General features: G+C 39.9%; 2 protein-coding genes across 4 annotated transcripts in view; one reads left to right on the top strand and one right to left on the bottom strand.

The window, feature by feature from the left end:
- Window positions 1-1471, top strand: part of PICALM (phosphatidylinositol binding clathrin assembly protein) — a 63511-nt gene extending 62040 nt beyond the window's left edge. For all 3 annotated transcript variants that reach the window (XM_010706175.4, XM_010706176.4, XM_010706174.4), the window contains one exon: window positions 112-1471. Coding sequence is in view for 1 of the 3 variants with exons in the window: in XM_010706176.4 (XP_010704478.2) it covers window positions 112-126 (15 nt within the window). In the remaining 2 variants the exon portion in view is untranslated. The remainder of the gene's footprint in view (window positions 1-111) is intronic.
- Window positions 1472-6366: 4895 nt separating this feature from the next.
- On the bottom strand, window positions 6367-19523 carry CCDC83 (coiled-coil domain containing 83). Its single transcript, XM_031552090.2, is given in 11 exon segments — window positions 6367-6636; window positions 7248-7387; window positions 7390-7428; window positions 8339-8424; window positions 9458-9579; window positions 11696-11764; window positions 12622-12713; window positions 15008-15175; window positions 15835-16003; window positions 17131-17215; window positions 19418-19523. Coding segments are annotated over 11 exon segments (1233 nt in total). The 5' UTR covers window positions 19495-19523; the 3' UTR covers window positions 6367-6450.
- Window positions 19524-19922: the final 399 nt, after the last annotated feature.

Here is a 19922-nt window from a genome sequence, read left to right as displayed (position 1 = left end):
GGGGATCTTGGGCGTTTGAAGAATGGAAATGTTTGAAGAAAGCACGATTTATAGTGAAATCCTACTTCTGGTTGTGCTGGATGTTAACATGAAGGTTTTTAATCTTTCCAGATTCAGTTTATGTAACTGTTAGATGGAAGAGAAAAGAACGTTTCCAAATAGATGTGCTCACCAGTAAGCCCCCATTTCCAGGAAAAAACAAAACAACTTCAGTCTGTCAAGCTCTCCTCTTCCACTGAATAACGCAGTGACATGAAGACCAATGAAGGAACCTGGGACAACTCCATAGGAAAGCATCAGCATCCGAGGCAAAGCCAAGGCTTGCCATGAGTCGAGGCTAAGATCCTGGTTTTGTCCTGGTGACTAACAGGTCGATACTTTCAGCTTCTAATAATACCCGTAATCATAACGTACAAAGAGAAGCCTGTATTCTGGAAATTGCAATTGGTGTTTGGAAGTGCAGTGTGGAACGGAGACGTGTCCTTTACCGTAACGCAAAACAAGACTCTGTGGGGAGGGGAGGGTCCAATCCTAACTCTTAATTCTGCAGTTACCTTTTCTTCAGTCCTCACAAACGTAGGCACAGCAGTAATGGAAATTAACTTTTTTAAAAAATTATATATTCAGTTTGCAGTAGACATTCCTTATGTATTATTGTTTGTATTTATTTATGATTATCAATTTAACATTAATATTGTATCAAAAAAAAACTCCTTATGAAAATGAGTATGGATGTATACAGTATGTCTGATTTTTATCCACAAAGAATGAATCTGATTCAGAATGCTTTTCAGCTGACATACAGAGCACTAAATATTTTAAAGATCTGAATCTAATGAATTCTCAGCATATATGGGAATTAGGGAGGAGCTGTAAAATGCATTAATCCTTATAGTCAATTCTGTGCCTAGGATTTTGCAAGGGAACAGTTAACTGACTAGAAGAAGCACTACATTTTTAATTCAGCATTAGTGCGTTGGGAAGGAACTTTATTGCTTTGTGCTTGGCATGTCATTATTTTTACATTTGACATTATAAGGCCTTTCCAAAATGAATGTGAGGAATTGCTTTCACTTTAAGACTTTCCTTCTTCTCTGTAAAAATTGAGGTGTTGCGTGTCGGGGTGGGGGGAAGCCTTTTCGTTTGGAGAGTGCCATGTTTCTATCACATACCTTTTCAAAGCAAAAAGGGGAAGCAGCCTCCTGACAGACATGGAGTTGGAATTTAGTTAATGAAGAATTTAAGTAGCGCTGTTGATCGGTGCTTTGTGTAAATACATCATAACTTCTGGGTAGAGGGGGGCCTTCAGAAGGATAGTCAGTGATATGAAAGCAATTCTGTACATGAGTTAAGCATACTTGCTGCATTGTCTCTGCAGATTCTATTTTTGTTTAAAATATTAAAATGTACGTTAGCAAAAATGGGTGGATTTTCAAATAAAATGCAGCTTCCACAGAATTTTGTTACGGTATGAACGTCTGAGGTGCTTTTCTTTTGCTGCTTGAAAATGTGCACTGATAATTGCATTGTTTACTTAATAAAATACCAAATGTATTTGATATGTGCATACTGTATTGCAGGAGGAGGATGACAGTGGTTCCAGTCTGTTTTGTTGACTGAGGTAGATCTGCTTTCATAGTTCTTGGATCTCTGATCCCTCTGGAGATCCTGTGTGGGGCTGTGGACCCGAGGTTGGAAATGATGCTGGTTTTGCTGTGCTGTGGGGATGATGTCCTGCTAGCCTTTCCTGTTGACTCATAGTTGCTGTTAGTGAGCACAGATGCTGTCCAAGTTGCACCTTCCTGATGGAGGCTTTGCTACTAAATGTTGCTTACAGTTTACTCTTCAGGTCAAACTAAACTGGATTGACAAATCTCTGATTAGTTTCCCGTTTAACTTGGTCCAGATGAATGTTTGCCTTCAGTATTGCTGGAATAACACTCGGTTGTATCTTAAGTGAAAAAGCATAGCTCAGACATGCTATTGAATTACTGTGCGTTTTCAGTGATGAGGGAATAAATGTGGCTTCAGTCCAACTGCCTGCCTACTTCAGGGCTAGCCAGCACTCAGAGTTACTGCAGGCATTGTCCCGATGCCTCTTGAACACTAACAGGCCTGGGGCATCCACCACCCTCTGAACATCAGGCTGCAGTGTTTGGCACTCTAACCCCTTTTGGTCACATGCAATAAATTGATGCTGACAGTACCTCGGGAAATTTCTACGGCTGGCTTGTATGTGAGTGTCTGTGACATCAGGTGCTCTATCCAAAGCAGCCTGTTGGGCTTCTAGCTGCCAAACAGCACCTCAGCAAGGAGCACCTGGTGAAAACCTTCATCTCTTGTTGAATGAAAAGTACGTGTCTTCAGAGCTGGTAGAAATATTAGAGAGATGTAAATGAATTGCAGTCTGAAGGCCATGACATGATTGAGATAAAGATTGTGGCAGAAAAAAAGAGAATGAGGTGCAAAAGCACTGTGAGAGATGGTATATGCTGATGGGATGGGAGGCTGACAAGATAACGTGATGGGTAGAGGGGAAATGTGCTGAGTGCAGAAGAAGAATCAATGTTAATAAGATCATATGTAAATAAGAGCTTTCTTCTTGGTCTGTTGGCACTCTTCTGACTTGACCTTTGTAGCTTTTGCATGCTGCAGGGGGGAGAGCAGGAAACAGCTCTGACATCTTCCACTGAACTTGCCCAGCAAGGAAATGCTGTGAATTCCCGATGAAACATCCGATGTTATCTTGTGTAAAAACTGGAGTTAGAAAGGAATGTGTGATGTCCTGGCTTGGGCAGGAGTGAGGTGAGAGCCCCATACAGGCTGCTCTGGAGCTGTTACTGTCACTGCCACCCTCCCTGGCTGAGGAAATGCTCCATCATTTCACCTGTGGGAGGTGACTTACTCAAGGTAACAAATCAGTCTGTGTCTTAGATAACATATTTCTTGCTTTTCTTGCTTCTCTGTTGATGAAATTTCCTGAAGCAAAGATTGGGAAGCCAACGAACGGCCAGACAACCTCCTTAAAAGTTGTTGTGGAAGCTGATAATGCCAATGAAAATGTGTTGAATGCAAGCATATATTTGTAGTTCTGTGGTTGTGGTGTATGAGGAGAACGGAGGTTTTATCTTCATGTTGTAGATCTCTGCTTCATTCACAGTGTGTCTGCTGAACTTTCTCCATGCCAGCTACAGCAATTGCTCCAGTATTGTTTTTGCCAAAAAGCGTGATTGGATACAATTGTAGCTGCTTACTACTCTACAGTGATAAGAAGTGAAGAAAAGGTGAGCACCCTGCCAAATCCCAGCTTCCCAGGGCTCAGGGAGCAGTTCTGTGTGTCAGCTGTAGGAGCACTTGCTGGTATCCTGCACCATGCGCTGTCCCAGAACGGCATCCAGTGCCTGAGATACGCTGCAGAGCACAAGCTCTGGAACACAGAGTTGCAAAGAAACATCCTTACTCATACAGTGGATTCAAAACCCAAAGGAAAGTCTTTCAGAGGACCACTCAGCACTGAACCATCAGAGGCTTGTGATGCTAACGCTATTAGTTTCTCTTGCCTGTCACTACAGTGTAATTTTTCAGTCCATTAGCTTCTGCCTTGATCTTATTCTGGCAAGCTCCTTTTAGCCTGCAGGAGCAGTGTGTGTAAAAAAACCCTTTCTCCCAGAAAGCAAACATGAGAAGAGTGCTGCAGAGCAAGTCCTCTGCCCTCATTTCTCAATATGTGCAGGTCTGCACCTGCAGAGAGATCACTGTTACATAACCTCGCTGCATCAAAGGCTGCAAACCTCCCAGCAAACCAGGGGAGAGCTCTTGCATACACAGCCAGACTACAGAGCAGTGTAATCCAGTTGCTTTCCCCTATAGGGAAGTTGCTCAGAGAGGGTTCAACACAGCATGAATACAGATGAGCAATATACACCACTCTGTTTTGCTTTTTTAGGCAGGTGGTTGATTTAGCTCTAGCTCATTTACCACATGCTCACATGCGGCTTGGGCCGTGCCTGTGTTTCTTTGACTTAACTTTGAATTTCCAGTGAACACTTGGTAGGTTTTTCCTGTTAAAACTCCCCTGTGTTCTTAGTTACGTGGCAGCTAAAAACAAGTCCAGCTTAACAGAGGCTTTCATTTTGTTACCGTTGTGGGCATGTGGATGCTTTTCTGTATCTTGTAGCCCAGTGAGTGTCCTATGCTTGTCCTGGGCAGCAGAACCACAGTAAAAAAACAAAAAATTCTTTCTGAATGATGGGAATTTAAAGGTAACCACGCTGTCAAAGGATACTGATCTCTGTTGGCCTATGGTTCACCAAGTGTTGACCAATGCTCCCAGGTCCATTTCTCAGCACAGCTTTCCAGCCACTCTGCCCTAAGCCTGTAGCATTGCTTGGGATTGTTGCAGTCAAAGTGTAGCACTTGATCTTGTTGAGCTTCATCCCTTTGGCCTCAGCCTAGTGATCCAGCCTGCCCAGATCCCTCTCGTACCCAAGCAGATCAACATTTCTTCCCAGCTTGGTGTCATCTGCAAACCTACCGAGGGTGCACTCAATTCCCTCATCAAGATCCTCATATAAGATACTGAAGAGGACAGGCCTCAGTACTGACACTTGGGGATCACCAGATGGGTGTAACTCCGCTCACCATCAGGATCCAGCCCTTCAGCCAGTTCTTTACCCAGCAAAGAGCACATCAGCCCAAGTCCTGGGGATGCCACCTTCTCTAGCAGAATACTGTGGGAGACAAAGTCAAAAGGCTTTGCTGAAGTCTGGGTAGATCATGTCGACACCTTTTCCTCATCCACCAGTTGAATCACCTGATCCCAGAAGGAGATCAGGGTGGTCAGGCATGACCTGCCTTTCATGAACCCATGCTGTCTGTCCTGCACCTGCTGTATGATCTCACTCAAAATGACCTGTAAATGCTCTTTTGCTAAAAGCCTAGCTGTTTCCTGTGTAAAAGCCTCACTGGCTTTAAATGCAAAGCCTATAGAAATCAAGGGAATGTGAGACACTTCACTGAAGATGCTTGCATCTGGCTTGTGCAGTCTGCTTGTGGATTATGTCCTAATTAACATGTTTCAGATTTCTTTTTAACTCCCTCTCACCCACGCAGGCATTTATGATTAAAACCTAAGCAATGATTTCAAGATGCAAAGGTATTTTTTTCTGAGGTACAATTTGATGTTGTCTTGCAGAGTGCAGTGGATTATGGACAGAAGCACAGAGGTAAGCCTTACATTAATGTAAATGCCCTTTGGGGTGCATGGGAAGAAGGCAAGGCCTTTTTTTTTTTTTTTTTAACAGCAAAGCTGTTCAACATAAGCCACATTCTAATTCTGTGACTAAAGGAAAAGCCAGACTAACCACTGAGCAGAACTAATCTCTCTTTCAAATAAGCCGTCTCCTACAGCTTGCACTTCAATCAAAGAAAGCCACTGCAGCCAAGGGGAGCCTTCTGTTGGGCTGGAAACATGAGCACCTTGCAAGCATGGATCCACATTCTCTGGCTGCATCAATATTAGGGGTCACCTCAGTCTTTGCAGTAACTCAGTTACAGCATAGACTCGTCCAAACTCATCTAAGTGTTCGCTAAGCAATTCAAGGGAGATTCAGTCTGAGATGAAGGCTCCTGTGTTTCTATGCTTCTTTGAGAGCCAGGTTTCTGAGGAGCTGGTAGTCAGTTCCAAGCACCTTCGGCTCAAGGAAACACCTGCTGGGCATAAAGGAAAGGATGAAAAATGGTTGCACTGAAGCACGGGATAAAGTGAGACACTGCAATGCTATTTGCCCTGTGGAGAAGTCAGTGCATTGTGTGCAGGACACGCAGAATAGGGAAAAATTCAGTGAATCAGTGTGCCAAGATACATTTAACAAACACCAGGCCCACAACAAAGATGAAGGCTTGCACAATATACTTGGCTAATTAAAAAAAAAAAAAAAAAAAGATTTTATGCTGTTCTTCAAAATTTTTAAATTAATTGCAAGATACTTAAGTAGAAATTTTGATGCAGACGGATAAAATGATTCAAACGTTCAATTTCTAACAATATTTGAATTGTGCTTGGCTAACCTGGATTCTCATTTAGCAAAGTATTACATGTCCTATTCTTGATGGCAATCTACATTCAGTGTCTGCTCAGGGTGCATCCCACATTTGACAGGCTGCAAGTAGGGACCACGAAAGCTAAATAGTAACTCAGGTCATTTATTAGCTATGCTTGTAGCTGCTTGGATTGAGAAGCCCAGGGCATGCACAAGACTCTCCTCTGTATCTAAGGAAAGCAGCTCTCCACATGCCTCTAATTAAACTTCAATATGTAGATGATTCAGGCTTTCAAAAATAGTATCCACAAAGTCCACTCATTCCTTGAAGGACAGAGCAAATCTTTAATGAACCAAGAATGTTACATTTGTGTTAACAACCCAGCTTGTTTTTTTTTGTTTTTTTTTTTTAACCAACCTTTTCTTTAGATAAGGCCTTGATCATCTGAGGTGTGATGTGCTTGTCAGATTCACCAATATGGTCACCTTTTGGGGGGCTCTTGCTTGGTGTTTCTTCTGGCTCTTTATGAATAGGCATGGCTCTTCCAATCACACATATTGGGTTTGACACCAGAGGACCCAATTTTAAGTATTCCTTAAGAAGAAAGAATATTATTATTTTGCAATTACACAGAAAAGAGACAGTTCTTCAGATAATTAGCATGTTTCCTATGAAAATCAACTGTCAAGGCGTTGTCCTGGGGTTGTTGTGTTCAGTAATTTCAGTGTTGATGGATGAGTCTACAAGCCAGCTAAGCTTAGGAGACTGCAGCCTTGCTGCCCTATTTTCCTGCAGGTTTTCAACAATAACACTTTCTCTGCAGACCAAATTGTGCTCCCATACTTAGTTCTGTAGGAAGAATTAAACTAATCCAACAGCTCATTACTGCCAGAGGCAAGAGCTCTGAGTCCAGCTATGTGCTTCCACCATGTTTATTCTGGCTCTGGTCTTCTCCAGACCTCTGAGTCAGTGTGGTTGAGTAACCCAACAGAAAACACTCGAGGAGAGAAAAAAAATAGGCAAGCTTTTCTGCTGGGTTAGTGAGTGAATCAGCTATAGAAAAGGCTGATGCGCACCGGAGTTGCCCAGATGCAGGAACAGGACCAAGGTCAGAGAGAAGAAAGAAGGAACCCTGCAGTGGCAGAAGCCTGTGCTCCACCCTGAAATACAGCGTGTCAGTAAGGACTCAAATACTTAACTCATACCTGGAAATCTCTTTCAACTTCAAACAAGCTATTAAGAATGGGAGTCAATGACATTTCCTGCAGCTCTTCATCACGGTCCTGTGATTTCTCAATCTCTGTTTCACACTGAATCTTTGGAAAGGACTTCTTTCTCTGACAGAGACTGTGGCTCTACTGAGGCTTTCCTCTCCATCAGTCTTTGCTTTTTTGAAGAGAAAAATGATGTGTGTAGTTGTTAAAACTTTATGAAGATCACGATTAGTAGTCAGTAGCAGCACTGCCTACAATCTTTAATGTGGTTTGACAGTGTGATGTAATAAACAGCTCACTGTATAGCCACGAATACTTAAAAAATAGGAAATACAGCAGAAATAGTTGTTTCTCTGTATGCATCTCCAGATGTTCCTGATACACAGCTATTCTTAGAATTCCCCTTCATAGCTCACGTTTGCAGCTGACCAAGTCTCAGTTCTTGACAGAGAATGACAAATGACATGTTGGTCTGTGACAGTGATACAATCCCAGCTCCTCCACTAGCTACTGTGAACGTACAGCATAGGTAACAGCACTGAGCCTGTCAGAGCAGACAGGTATCTAATGCACACCTGCCAGTATGCAGTCAGCTCTGAGCCCAATACATCTTACCAAGATTAGAAGTTCAGGCTGAGCTCTGTGCAGCTTCATCTACTCTTGCTAGGGAATAGTTTCAAATTAGCTCTATGAGCTGAATGACTGCAAGGTGCATGTACACATCAAGTGAAAGCAACGTGTCCTCCCCAGGACAAGATATGGTAATGATGTTATGACGATATGGATCAGTAAAGAGCTGATTAAGATATGAATCACATCTTTGTAAAAGATGGCTGATTCTATTAGCCAAGCTCCTGGCCAGCTCTACGAGTAATGACATTCAACAATCTAAACACTGATTTCAGTTTTAGAACTATGTTACCGATTGTGTTTTCTCTTCCTAATCCAAACTACATTTTATCATTACTGTGGTGGATTCATTTAAGTGGGAAATTACAGGCAGTTTGGAGAAACCATAAGAAATAAGTTTTTAAATGTCCAGTGACTTATCAGTTCTTATAAGCTGCTGGCATGTCTGTTACCTGAATACTCTCTATGCTCCACTGCTTTAATTTCATCCTGGAGAGATTCACCTTGCAAGCCAGCTGCCTGAGTAAGAAACAAATGCCTATGAAAGTAAAAGGGAAAAAAAAAAAGAAAAGTGAAACTCACATTAGAAGTCTGAATTCTCTCTCTAATTCCCTTGGTGCAGTGCCTTGGGGTGAGAGGAGAGTGCCCTTTCTGAAGGCCATTTGCTGCTCAACCACAAATGCAGAACAGTACAATGGCTTAAAAATGCAGTGGAGGCAGCCAGGTAGCTTAGCAGCTAATGCTGCTCATTGTTTGTTCTTAGTGCTTTAACTTCAACTGTGTCCATGAGACTTAAAGAAAACAAATGTTACAGTCTCCAGTCAGTCCAAGACTGGAACCACAGCTGGCAGCTCCTTCTTAAAAGCAGTTCAGAGTTCAGAGGAGAGAAAAATGTTCACTTCTGACTTAAGACATCGAACTGTTTTGTGCAGTAGGACTGAAATTCCTGAGCTGGGACTAGAAAATGAAGAGGGGCCATCTCTGTTATCACACTGTGCTTTGCATACCATTAGCAAGGACATTTTGAGGGTAAATTCATTGCTCTGTAGGGAACAAGTTCAATGGTTTAAGTATAAAGGAAAGTAATACTACAGACACATCTACAGAGAAACTCACTCCAAGGCTTCTTCCTTACTTCTGCCCAGTGATTCGTGCAATCTGTTTCACTTTGCAAGATTGCAAAGCCTCATATATTTGCATATTAATCCTTTAACATTTTATCAGCAATAAAAGAAAAAGCTATCACTTGCACTTGGTCTGAGAACCTGGGTCTGAGACAATGACAAAAAAGAAACTGTTTCAAGCCCTAACTGTACCTCCATTAGAAGAAAGTAATAACCTACAAAGGCCCAGCCAAAGTAAAATATTTCAGCTTCTTCCCTGAATTTTGGTATTTAGAAGGTTACAAGGTCACTGTTGTCCTTTAAAGATGCAAATCCCACACACAGTCAAATCCAGATACCACAAAACTAGAAAAACTACATTGCTTTCATTGCTGGAAAGCCCAAATAGAGGTAGGCCTTGTTTTTAAAAAATGATAATGACTTCTGAGTGTGAAGGCATCATTTTACCTGGGTACTCTCAGGTTCTGAATTTTGTTATCCATCAGTTTTCTCACTAATCTGATATTTTCTTCTTCCAGGAGCTGAACAGAGGCTTTCAAATCTCTCACTTCCTTTCGGTACAGTTTAACCTTTAGACAATTAAATAATAATAAAAAAAACAACAAAAGGTAATTTTAGTAGTTACTAGGGAAGCTTTCCAGTATGGGTACAGACTGTCTCAGTAGTGTATGCCTAGGAAGAAAGCAGCTGTGTCAGCAGCACTGTGCATTTGGTGCTGACACATTTTCAGGCAAAAAAAAGGGCAATGCAACCCTGCTAGCAGAACCTTCTCATGTGGCCAAATTGTTCTGGGAGAAAGAAACTTTGGATTTGTCTTTTTTTTTTTTTTTTTCACAACAGAACTTGGAGAGAGAAAAGCATTCTTTGCAGAGGCAAATTCAGGCCCTTGCTCAGGAAGTGTTCCTTTCCCAATTCCCATTCACACATAAAACTTTCTCACCCAGAATGAGTGATGCTTTCAGTCCAGGTTAGCTACTGTACGGACTAAGCTCCAGGTGTTACTTCCTTTTGGATGGTAGTCACCCCATGTTGCAATGAAGTTACATTAACTGCAGAATACCAGTTGTTCAGTTCCCACAATTTCTCACAATTTACCTGAAGTACAAGCAAGTTCTTTCCTCCTTCACTGGGAAGCAAAATGTTGAATGGGGTGGATACCTACTCCAAAGCCATGCATGCACATGTATAAAAGCAGTATTTAGTAACCAGAATACTTTTCTCACCTGGGCCTAATTCACCCAGCTATAATCATCCAAATCTGCAGTGAAAAGCTACTTCCCATTTTTTCTAGCAATTAAAAAAGGTGAAACTGGCAGGACATTAGGCAGTAGCAGGATGTGGCTTGGCACAATGAGGTGATACAGCTTTGTGTCAGCTTGGTGTAACATACTAATGATGGAAAAATATGACTGTGTTCTCCAAATTCATTCCACTTTAGAGGCAGCTATGCTGTGTGTGTGTTGGTAACTTTCTTTTCAGTTCAGGAAAAAAAAAAAAACAACCTTTTTAAATTGTGAACACTGACAAAACTGAAATTTTTGTTTTAAATCCCCAAAAGAAAATACTGAAAGGTCTGCCACCTACATATAACCATCAGCCTTAGAAAAAACATTTAATTTGTATAGGGAAAGCAAAAGAATGAGTGAATTCCAAGGATTGGAAAAGCTACTGATAAACATTCTGTTTGCCACAATAATTCAGAGCACTAACTCATGGGAAACCAAGAACAAAAGAAAATAATTCATAACACAGAAAACTTCTGTTTGAGAGGGAAGAAACTCACAACCCTCAAGACTGAGCAGAGAGCCTGCAAGGACAGGAGAACACTCTAAAGTGGACCTCTGCTGTTGACACTGCCTAATATTGTGTAAAATTTGTGAGACAGAGAAAAGGGAATGGAATTCTCCAGCAGTACATGCTCATTCAGTGGTGGAACATAAATTCAAGCTCCCGTTGGCTTATACAGATTAAAACATTCATTCCCTTCTGCTGACAGCTACCTCATTGCCACAAAGACTGTGGCTTGGACACCCTCCTTGGAAAGTTAAAGGTGTGAGCTCAGAGCTTGTTAATTCAAAGAAGGAAGGCCATATCCTTGCATATTTGCAAGTGCCTTAAATCAGCAGGTAAAAAGGAGAACCCCTGCCAGATTTGTTGAGTTGGTACTGGAAAAGAATAAGTTCATTCATTAATATCCAAACAAGTTTTTCTCCATTCTAAACTGTGAGTTGCAAAAATGGGAAAGGGCATTTCCTCCCTCCAATCTCTTGGTTTGGTTTTGACTGCAGTGAAGAATCTGCATTGACTGGAACAAACACAAACTTTCACCACGGAAAAATCAGTTTCATGAATTTGGCTTACAAAAAGATTTTCCTTGACAGTAAAAGTTACATATATCTAATATGTAGCTCTAAATTGCCATGAAAGAACAGTATAAAAGCTATCAAGTAATAAATTATAGCTATGTGCTATTTGCATTTTCCCCTCCTCAGTGTCCTAAGCTCCAGGGTTTCTTCATTACCTCCCATTTAGAGCTGCCTGAAGCCCCTTTTTCCAAAGTGTTTTTTTTTTCTGTCCTCTAAAAGTGCTCAGAGTATTTGTGTCCCTGGACACAATTACCGTTTTACACCTCTGTATTTCAAACCTGAGCTGCTCTAATAAACTGAAAACAAGTGATCCTCTTACCTCTTGCTTTAGCCACTCATTCTCTTCAATTTCTCTGCAGCTGCTTTTGTCTAAGTATCTTACAGCGTTCTGAGAAAACACAATTTAATATCATCTCCTCTGAAGGCAGGACTTTGACAGTGCTGTACAGTAAAAAGAAGAACCTTCTGCTGTTCAGCAGGAAATAATTAAGGAACATCATCACAACAGGCTGTAACATCCCCTGAGGGATTACAAGCAGATTTAGCCCACAAGGCCAGCTGTTTCTTCTCCATCATCCAGCCCTGTGTGGTTTACATGACAAGCAATTTACTAATATTTTATAGTTTTCTATATTTGAATTAGAGAATTTCTTTTTTTCTCCATCAATTTCTGCCCAGTTCCCACTACTGCTCAAATCCTCCTGTTTTCAAGCTGTCAAACCTTTGGCTGTTAGAACAAGACAAGTAAAATCACAGCTGAGACAGTACTAATCTGACAAGTGACATAAACGTGAAGAGGTCTGTGCTAATGAGCCACTGGTACGATTTAATTATTGATGTCAGTAAGAGGAAAGAAACACCAGGGAGGGCTGATGCTGCTGTACATCACCACAAGCACACAGGAGCAGGTTCTCACATTGCATGTTTTTTGGTGTCTATGAAAGCAGAAGTGATGTGTTGATGAAGAAGTAATACCTGTGCCTCGTGCCCTGTTTTCCCATACCTGCTCTTGTAAAATGCCCTCATAGCTGCTCAGTGTTTGATGTAAAAAATGGTACACGTGTGTGACAACAAGCAATGCCATATTCAGTAAGAGCACTAACAGGTTATTTTGCTCTCAGTTTGTCAGAAAAGTTCCACGTCTTAATTCCAATTGAAATAATAATTTATGCAGAGTGCATAAATCAGAACTACAACACAGTTAACATTTTGGGAAAAAAAAAAAAAAAAAAAAGGAAGGAATACCTCTGGGGCCTGTTCCTTATTTTTCTTCATGCACATCTCAACCAGAGCATCATTCTCTTCTTTCATTGCTTTCAAAGCATTTCTGTAATACTCTACAAAGCAAAAAGAAAACCAGAAATCATAACCTGACAACAACGTTGTTTCTAAACTGGAACTTATCAGCCAACACATGCATTGAATCCCATCCTGTGGAGCAGCTAACTTGTCCATAGAAGACATCCTTCCAAACCCAAAGAATTGTATTAAGCACAAAACTAGAAAGCTGAAGTAGCTTGCACTTCTCTGTTGGCAACTACAGCAGCTCCTAAACTGAGTAATTTTCTAGTAAGATATTTTTATCTTAACATTAAATTTTCTCTCTCTCAATAGCAGAGCTCCTGGAATGATCCACAAGACATCCTGAAAAAACTTAGTTTTTACATATAGAACAGTTTTTACATATACATACTAGGTCATCTCACACACCTGGATTAGTACAGCATTTTTTTTTCAGTTACCATCCTACAGAACCTAATAAATCTTCTGACCTATTCATGTCTTCCAGGGGGTTCTAATTTGACAAAAGAAAAAAAAAAAAAGAGAAAAGGGAATGTGGCAATTGCCTCAATTATCTGCTCTCATCATTACTTGTGTTCCTTATTTAGAAAGTATGTCTTACATCTAATTGAATTTGTTTGACTTCGAGTTCTAGACACTTACTGTTTAATTATTTTGTCCTTTCCTTCAGTTGTTTGTGTGCTATTCTAAATAGCCCTCTACTGCTTAGTTTTTTTCTGCTTGTGGAAGAATTAATGAGATTGCAGCAAATTTGTTTGAAGAAAGGCATTTCATCCTTGTTCCAGAAGCTTCAAATTCTGCCTAGCTCTGTGCTTGTGTTGCAGACACTCTACTTACTGCTGACCTGGCTTTCAGGTCTGGTCATGGACCCATTGTGAAATCAAAAGCAGTCAAATAGGAAAGGTGCATTAGTTGTGCATTAGTTCCTAATTTAACACTGTGGAAGCTGGTCTGCTGTAATCAATCCACCATCTGGACTTGGCAGAAAGAACTAGAAGTACTAACATGCTATAATTGAATCACCTTTTCATTGTTTCAGACATCTGAACGATCTGAGATGCTTTGGGATAATAAGAGGAGGAATTGTTCAGACATACTCAGTCGTTCTGTGGAGCCTATTTCCCCTATGTCTCACTGTAATATTTTTTCCTCCAGACCTCATGTAAGTGTAAGGCTTTCTTTTGCTTCCTCTGCCCTCCAGTAATTCTGTTTACAATGTCATCTCCAGACCACATGAATGATGCCAGTGTCAGGCCCTGCAGAGGTAACTACAGAGACAGAAACCACTCTTCCTATACTTATGCCCTAAGCCTGCTACAAATTTGACAATTGAACAAGTCCAATTTGCTGCAGCATCACACTGGATGCTTGCTAGCTGCATTTTTTGTAGGTAGGAGACAGTACTCCCCAGCCACATGTTTGATTTTAGGAAGCTGAGTAAAACAATATGCTAACATTCATCACAGCATCATTTTTCTGTATGTTAATTAGGCAACTGCTACATGTATCTCTGTCACAGTCCTTCAATAAATACATTTCTGTGCAGTCAGGAGTTTTTGGCTCTATATCCTGTGGTATGCAGGAGGCCAGACTGAATGTTCCTATGAGTTCATTTTGGCATTCTATAGAAGAGTCTATTCTCTTTTTCATTTCATATATCAGCAGCTGTACAGCGAAGTTTTCATTTGATTGAGAAGAGGGAAAACACGCAATAAAAAATATCAGCCTCTCCTTGAATACAAACCTTGATCTCTGACAAGCTATTTGGCAATGCAGAAAACATAATGCAGATCTTAATCATGGTAAAATATGTTTCAAGAGACAAAAAGATAGCAGGTTGGCTCTTGTCCACAGTAGCTGATGCCTGGTAATGGTTGGCACAGAATATACAGACCGTTAGAGTGTCACTGCCTGTTACTAGCAGCTGCTTGGCTGTGGCCATGCATACTGAGAGAGTCGTAAAGGAAGAAAATCAGGACATCCTTCTCCTGTTAGTAGCATGGGTTACACACCAGCAAAATATTTAAATGATTTTAAAATAGAGCAGTAATAAAGAAATCTAATGGCTTTATAAAGCACTCAGCACCAGAATATATAAGCTCTTAAATAATTGCACTGTTGTGTCAATATTGAAACAGTTGCCAGGATTTGTGTATGTCTGCTGGCAGTTTTGCAGGGCCTCAGCATGAGACTAGCAAATGGAGACACAGTTCAAACCACTGCCCATACAGCTCCCTCTAGTCCTGAATTTCAATCATAATCTAATTAGTTCATGCAAATAATACACAAAGAATTTAGATGGTTTTTATTACACTAGGTGTAAACTGACCTGAAGACCTCTGAAAGTCATCTTTGACTTCCTTGATGTCTTTTTTCAGATTCTTAATTTTGTTGGCATCCGTTCTACTTCCTACATTTTTGTACTCCAACCAATAATCCCTCTCACTCTGCCTTACTGAAAGTCGTTGGTCAGTTTCTTCTGTTTGGAAGAGCAGGTCTATAAAAATAAGAACATTGGAAGACAAGTTCATCACCAGTTTCTTGAGCTGATATTCTGTAATTCTTTTGACTTCATTGATTTCTTTAATGAAGGCACTTTCACTGGGTCTAGGGACTGGGGGGAGATTCTTTTACATTACAGCTCTTTATAACATGATGGTCTCAGGGCCAGCATCACTGCTGAAAAAAGACAGATCCTCTTCTGCCAAGGAGACAACAATTCTCACTGAAGTGTAACTGAAGACACATGTGACTTCACTCCCACTGAGAATCACAGGGATGGCAACCACAACTTTCAGCAACCACAAGCAGTCCTTCTTGCTGCCATCAATATTCATTTTTCAGTCTTGCAGTGGAGCCAGTGCAAAAGGCTTTCATGAATTTCAATTTAATGGAAAATATGAAGTGTTTGTCTTTGCACAGTAACACACATCTCAAGAAGTCTAATATACTAGATTTGTTTCTACAAATCTCTGCCATTGACACTTAAGTCAGGTTAATGAGCAGATTTTCTTACAAGTCCTTCACAACTGAATTTTAGGGAGGAAAGATTAAATGCTGTTTATTAACGAGGAAACAGAATCTACTTAAAATCCAAAATCTGTATAATTCTGATTGTGTAAACTGCAAACCACTCTTCCACAACTCAAAATTTACCTTTTAGAATTTGCTCTTTGTCCTTAGCATATTGCCATTTGTCTTTCAGTGATTCTTCCACATCATCCCTAGTCACAACCTCCTTTGAATCTTTTTCTTTCTCCTTTTCTTCTATTCTTCTTAGTATACGCCTGATGTGGGCCTGCTGTTCCTCCTTCAGGTTGTCATTCTACAAGAGTTGGAAAGACGTACGTAGAAACATTTTCAAATTTGTTTTCAAAGTTACAAAGTAAAGCAATGAAGAAATGTTGGATCTGTACCAGTGCAGGATGGACTGCGAGAAAGCTCAGCTAAAAAGTTATTCTTCATGTTTCTAAAGCACAGAGGGGAGGGGAGAATCAGCAAGTTCCAGAATTTTCTCCAATTTGAAGATGTGTACCCCAAGGAAATGAGAAACAAATGGCTGCCTCAATATACTTGGTGCAGCACCTCCACTGCCTAAAGAAAGTTTTTTGTGGATCAGTTTAATAACAGCTTATATGCATGAGTTAATTACTTCAAAATTCTTCATGAGAATTTAACACCTTTGTGCAAAAACATCATCAATCAAGTTACTTGCATGTAATCACAATAGAGAGTCTTATCTGAGCTAGAGTTGGAGTCTACATACAGATTCCACAACTGTGATTACATCCTCTTGACCATGACTCTGTCAAGAGACACTAAAATTATTTGAAATTACTGACTGTATGTTTTCTCCCAAAGGATAGCTTAAAGGAGCAAACAACTATTACAGCCAAACCAATTACAATCAGTAGAGAGTCTCAAACATTCTCCACTTCTGAAAGGATTAACTCTGAACCAGTCAAAAGCAGTAAGATGGGAGCCCAAAGAGCTCAGTAATAGCACTTCAAGCATGCCCTGAAGTGTCTTGTATAGTCTAAAGTTTGAAGAAGTCCTTGAGAGACCATGAACTAGCTGCAAATTGAGTGAATATCCACAGGAGCCTACAAATGTCTGCAGAGAAAAGAGCTAAATCCAGTTCCACTGATAGTGAAGGATTCGTGTTACACAAGAGAAATACAACCCAGGTTTCAAGACTGAAAGGAACACCAAGGAAAATGAAAGAGATAGGTATTTTTTAAGTCAGTATTCTTTGCTTTATAACTCCTGAGCATATGAAGAGATTCATTGACTTCACTTTCATTGACTGCAAGATATTCACTGCAATGGTTACTTGTAGCAAATGTAATATTTAGATTTAAAAAATAAAACTGAATCTGTGAGTTAAAATACCATGTGTGAAATGTGTCAGGAGAAAAAAATGTGCTAAGAAAAAGATGTATGGTCACTTACTCTTTCATTGTATTCTTTGTTCTTTTTTTCCACTTGTTTCAAATCAAACAAAACCTTATCAATTGCTGCTTCTTTTTTCTTAATTCTGAAGAGAAAGAGTAAAGAAAGAAATCTTTACAAAAAGAGGAGAGAAGGGAATGTTAAGCTAGATTAGATATAAACTCTACTTGCACGTATTTTTTTTGTATCACACTGATTCAATAATTTAGGTAGATACTGTTGTCTACTCACTGCACAGAAAACAAAAGATTTCCCATATAGATGTGGACCTTCACGTCAGTCTGGATCTCTTGCTCATACTGAGGAAAGGGACTCCCTGATTAAAATGTTCCTTTGGCTACTACAGTGGCTACTAGATAGGAAGAAGTTCTTCTCTTTTTGGGCTGTGGATTAGCTGACCTTTTGCAAAGATCGCTTTTAAGACAAGACAGTTTCTGCTCCAGAAATATTTATTACTCACCACTCACTATAGAAGAAGTCTAGGCAGTTCTTTCAGAGGTAGGCCAGATAAATCTCAAACTGGAGCCTTAAACAGCATCCAATTCTTCCAAAACTTTCATTTGGCGAGTCTTAGAAACTGCATGTTTTCCACCAAGAACTTGTGAAGTAACTTCAAAAAGTGTTATAGAAATGGGCACTGCCAGAGTTCCTCTGCCTATAGATTTCTGTCAAAGATCTAACTCACTGCTTCCATAATTTTCGTAGACCACTTAACATCCTCTTTGCCACAGCTCCAGAACAGCTTCAGTGGTGATCACTCTTTCAGAAATATTCTAGAAGAACGGTGGTGTTTTTGCAAACAATTTTTTGTTGCAACGTGTTGGTTTTTGGTTGTTTTTTTTTTTTGCAAAATTCTCTGTAGTCTTTTCCCTCTTCATTCCTGAAATTCACTCACCATACAGCAAAATGGAGCCAAGTATTACAGTTATCACAATATCTTTTACTGTTTCAACCAGTATTGTTTCTTGGGTTTTTTTTTTTGTTGTTTTCCCTTTCCTATCATATTAATATGTTTTTTTTTAATATTACTTTTTTTTTTTCCCCCTAAGTTTGGATCACGCAGGAATTGAGAAATGTACATTGGAGATGTGTAGATTTGTATGCTCTTCTGTCAGAGTGCTCCCCGCTATTCTTCAAGTTTTCCAGTAGGCACAAAGATACGAGACTTGATGGTCTCATAATGTATTACTTATTAGACAAAGGTGACAGCTTGGCTCCGTGCTGTGGCCTCCTGAATAACAAACTCACTATGAACAGCAGTCATCCTTCAGTGTGCAAATGAGGCTGGAAAGAAAGTGAAATAAACGCTGTGGAAAAGTCACAATGAGAAATGTGAAAGAAATACACTTGTATTATTACACTGCTTTCCACAGACAAATTATAAATTTCAGAGACAAAGAAGGAATAAGAGTGATAAAGAGAGCAAAAGAGAGAGGGAGGAAAGAAACAGGAAGAAAACTTTTTTCCTCTTTTCCTCTACTACTGCTTCTAAAGAAGCTAAAGATCGTGTGCCAGCACAGCACACATTTCAGTGGAAGACTCTTCAGATAAATGAGTTGTTTGCTTGGATGTTCAACTATGCACAACAACAAATTTATCAGAAACCTATTCTTCTCTTCAGTCTACTAATACACTTTGCTTATTTCTTTGCAAAACAGATTTTCTTCTTTCTTTTTGGATAGTATTTATTTGTGATACGACTCTGCTAACCTTGGTCAGTTTCACTATGGAAATTTGTACTGTTCTTTGTAAATTCAAATGGAAAATTCCACATCAACCCTGTAAACTCCTGCAGGTGTCACCAGAACAGTGTATGGCTGCTCTTTGCTTTTGTTGGTTATATCACTTTCCTTTGTGTTCCACTCTCAGCTGCACTAAAAGAACCAACTGGAGCTCCAGAGGTTCTGGCTGTATACCTCTGTGAACACTGGGGAATTCTGGAAATTACAATCAAGTGTGATCTTGTGATCTCAGAGCAGCCAGATCAAATATCTGCTACTAACATACAAAAAAGTTTTTATTTTCTAATAAAACTAATTGTTCTAAGTTATAACCTACTGATATAAATTTTTTTCTGGCAGTCAGAGAAGATTTTGTAGAGGCACAGTTTAAAAAGTGTATATTTCTAAAATAGCCTTGAAAGCTCAAAACAAGAGCACAAAAGAACGATGTGCAATCACAACACTCCATATGGTGATTGGTTCAGGCTCTGAATTTGATACTTTACTGTCTGCTTTATTCACTCATATACTCTAGGTGAGTGAAAAGTTAAATATATTAAACTCACTGAAATTCTAGTAGGGCTTCCAGGAAAGCTGATTCTTCTGCACTTTGATCTTCTTGTTTCACCTTCTTCTCTTCCATGCTTTTTGATGTACTTCTGGATATTAGATCTAAAGTGAGGAGAGGGCAAAGCAGAAAGGAAAAAAAAAAAAGAGGAATGAATGATCCTCAAAATATGATAGGTTCACCAGACTTTGCCACTTATAACAAGTTCTTAACAGCTCTGATACAAATGAGGTGCTTTACTGACAACAGTAGACCTGCCCATGGCAGTACTCAGGGCCACGTTCTGACACCCTGAAGTGCTGTCCTGAATAAATATATGTTTGTGAACAGGGGCCTCTATCACTAGTTACTTCTTGCATCCCTTACTGTGGGTTGCTTTACATTTTTTTGCAAATCAAACAAGCAGTTGTTCTTCTTATAGTCCTTTGTTTCTTTGTCAGGCTTGTTTTATCATCAAGTTCACTTGTTAATATGCATCTCTTTCCTTCTCCTTCTGTTCTCCT

Source organism: Meleagris gallopavo, chromosome 1, assembly GCF_905368555.1.
Source record: "Meleagris gallopavo chromosome 1, MGAL_WU_HG_1.1, whole genome shotgun sequence".
NCBI classification, from domain to species: Eukaryota; Metazoa; Chordata; class Aves; order Galliformes; family Phasianidae; genus Meleagris; species Meleagris gallopavo.
Note: the sequence above shows the minus strand (reverse complement) of the source record. Positions and strands in the feature narration are given on the sequence as shown.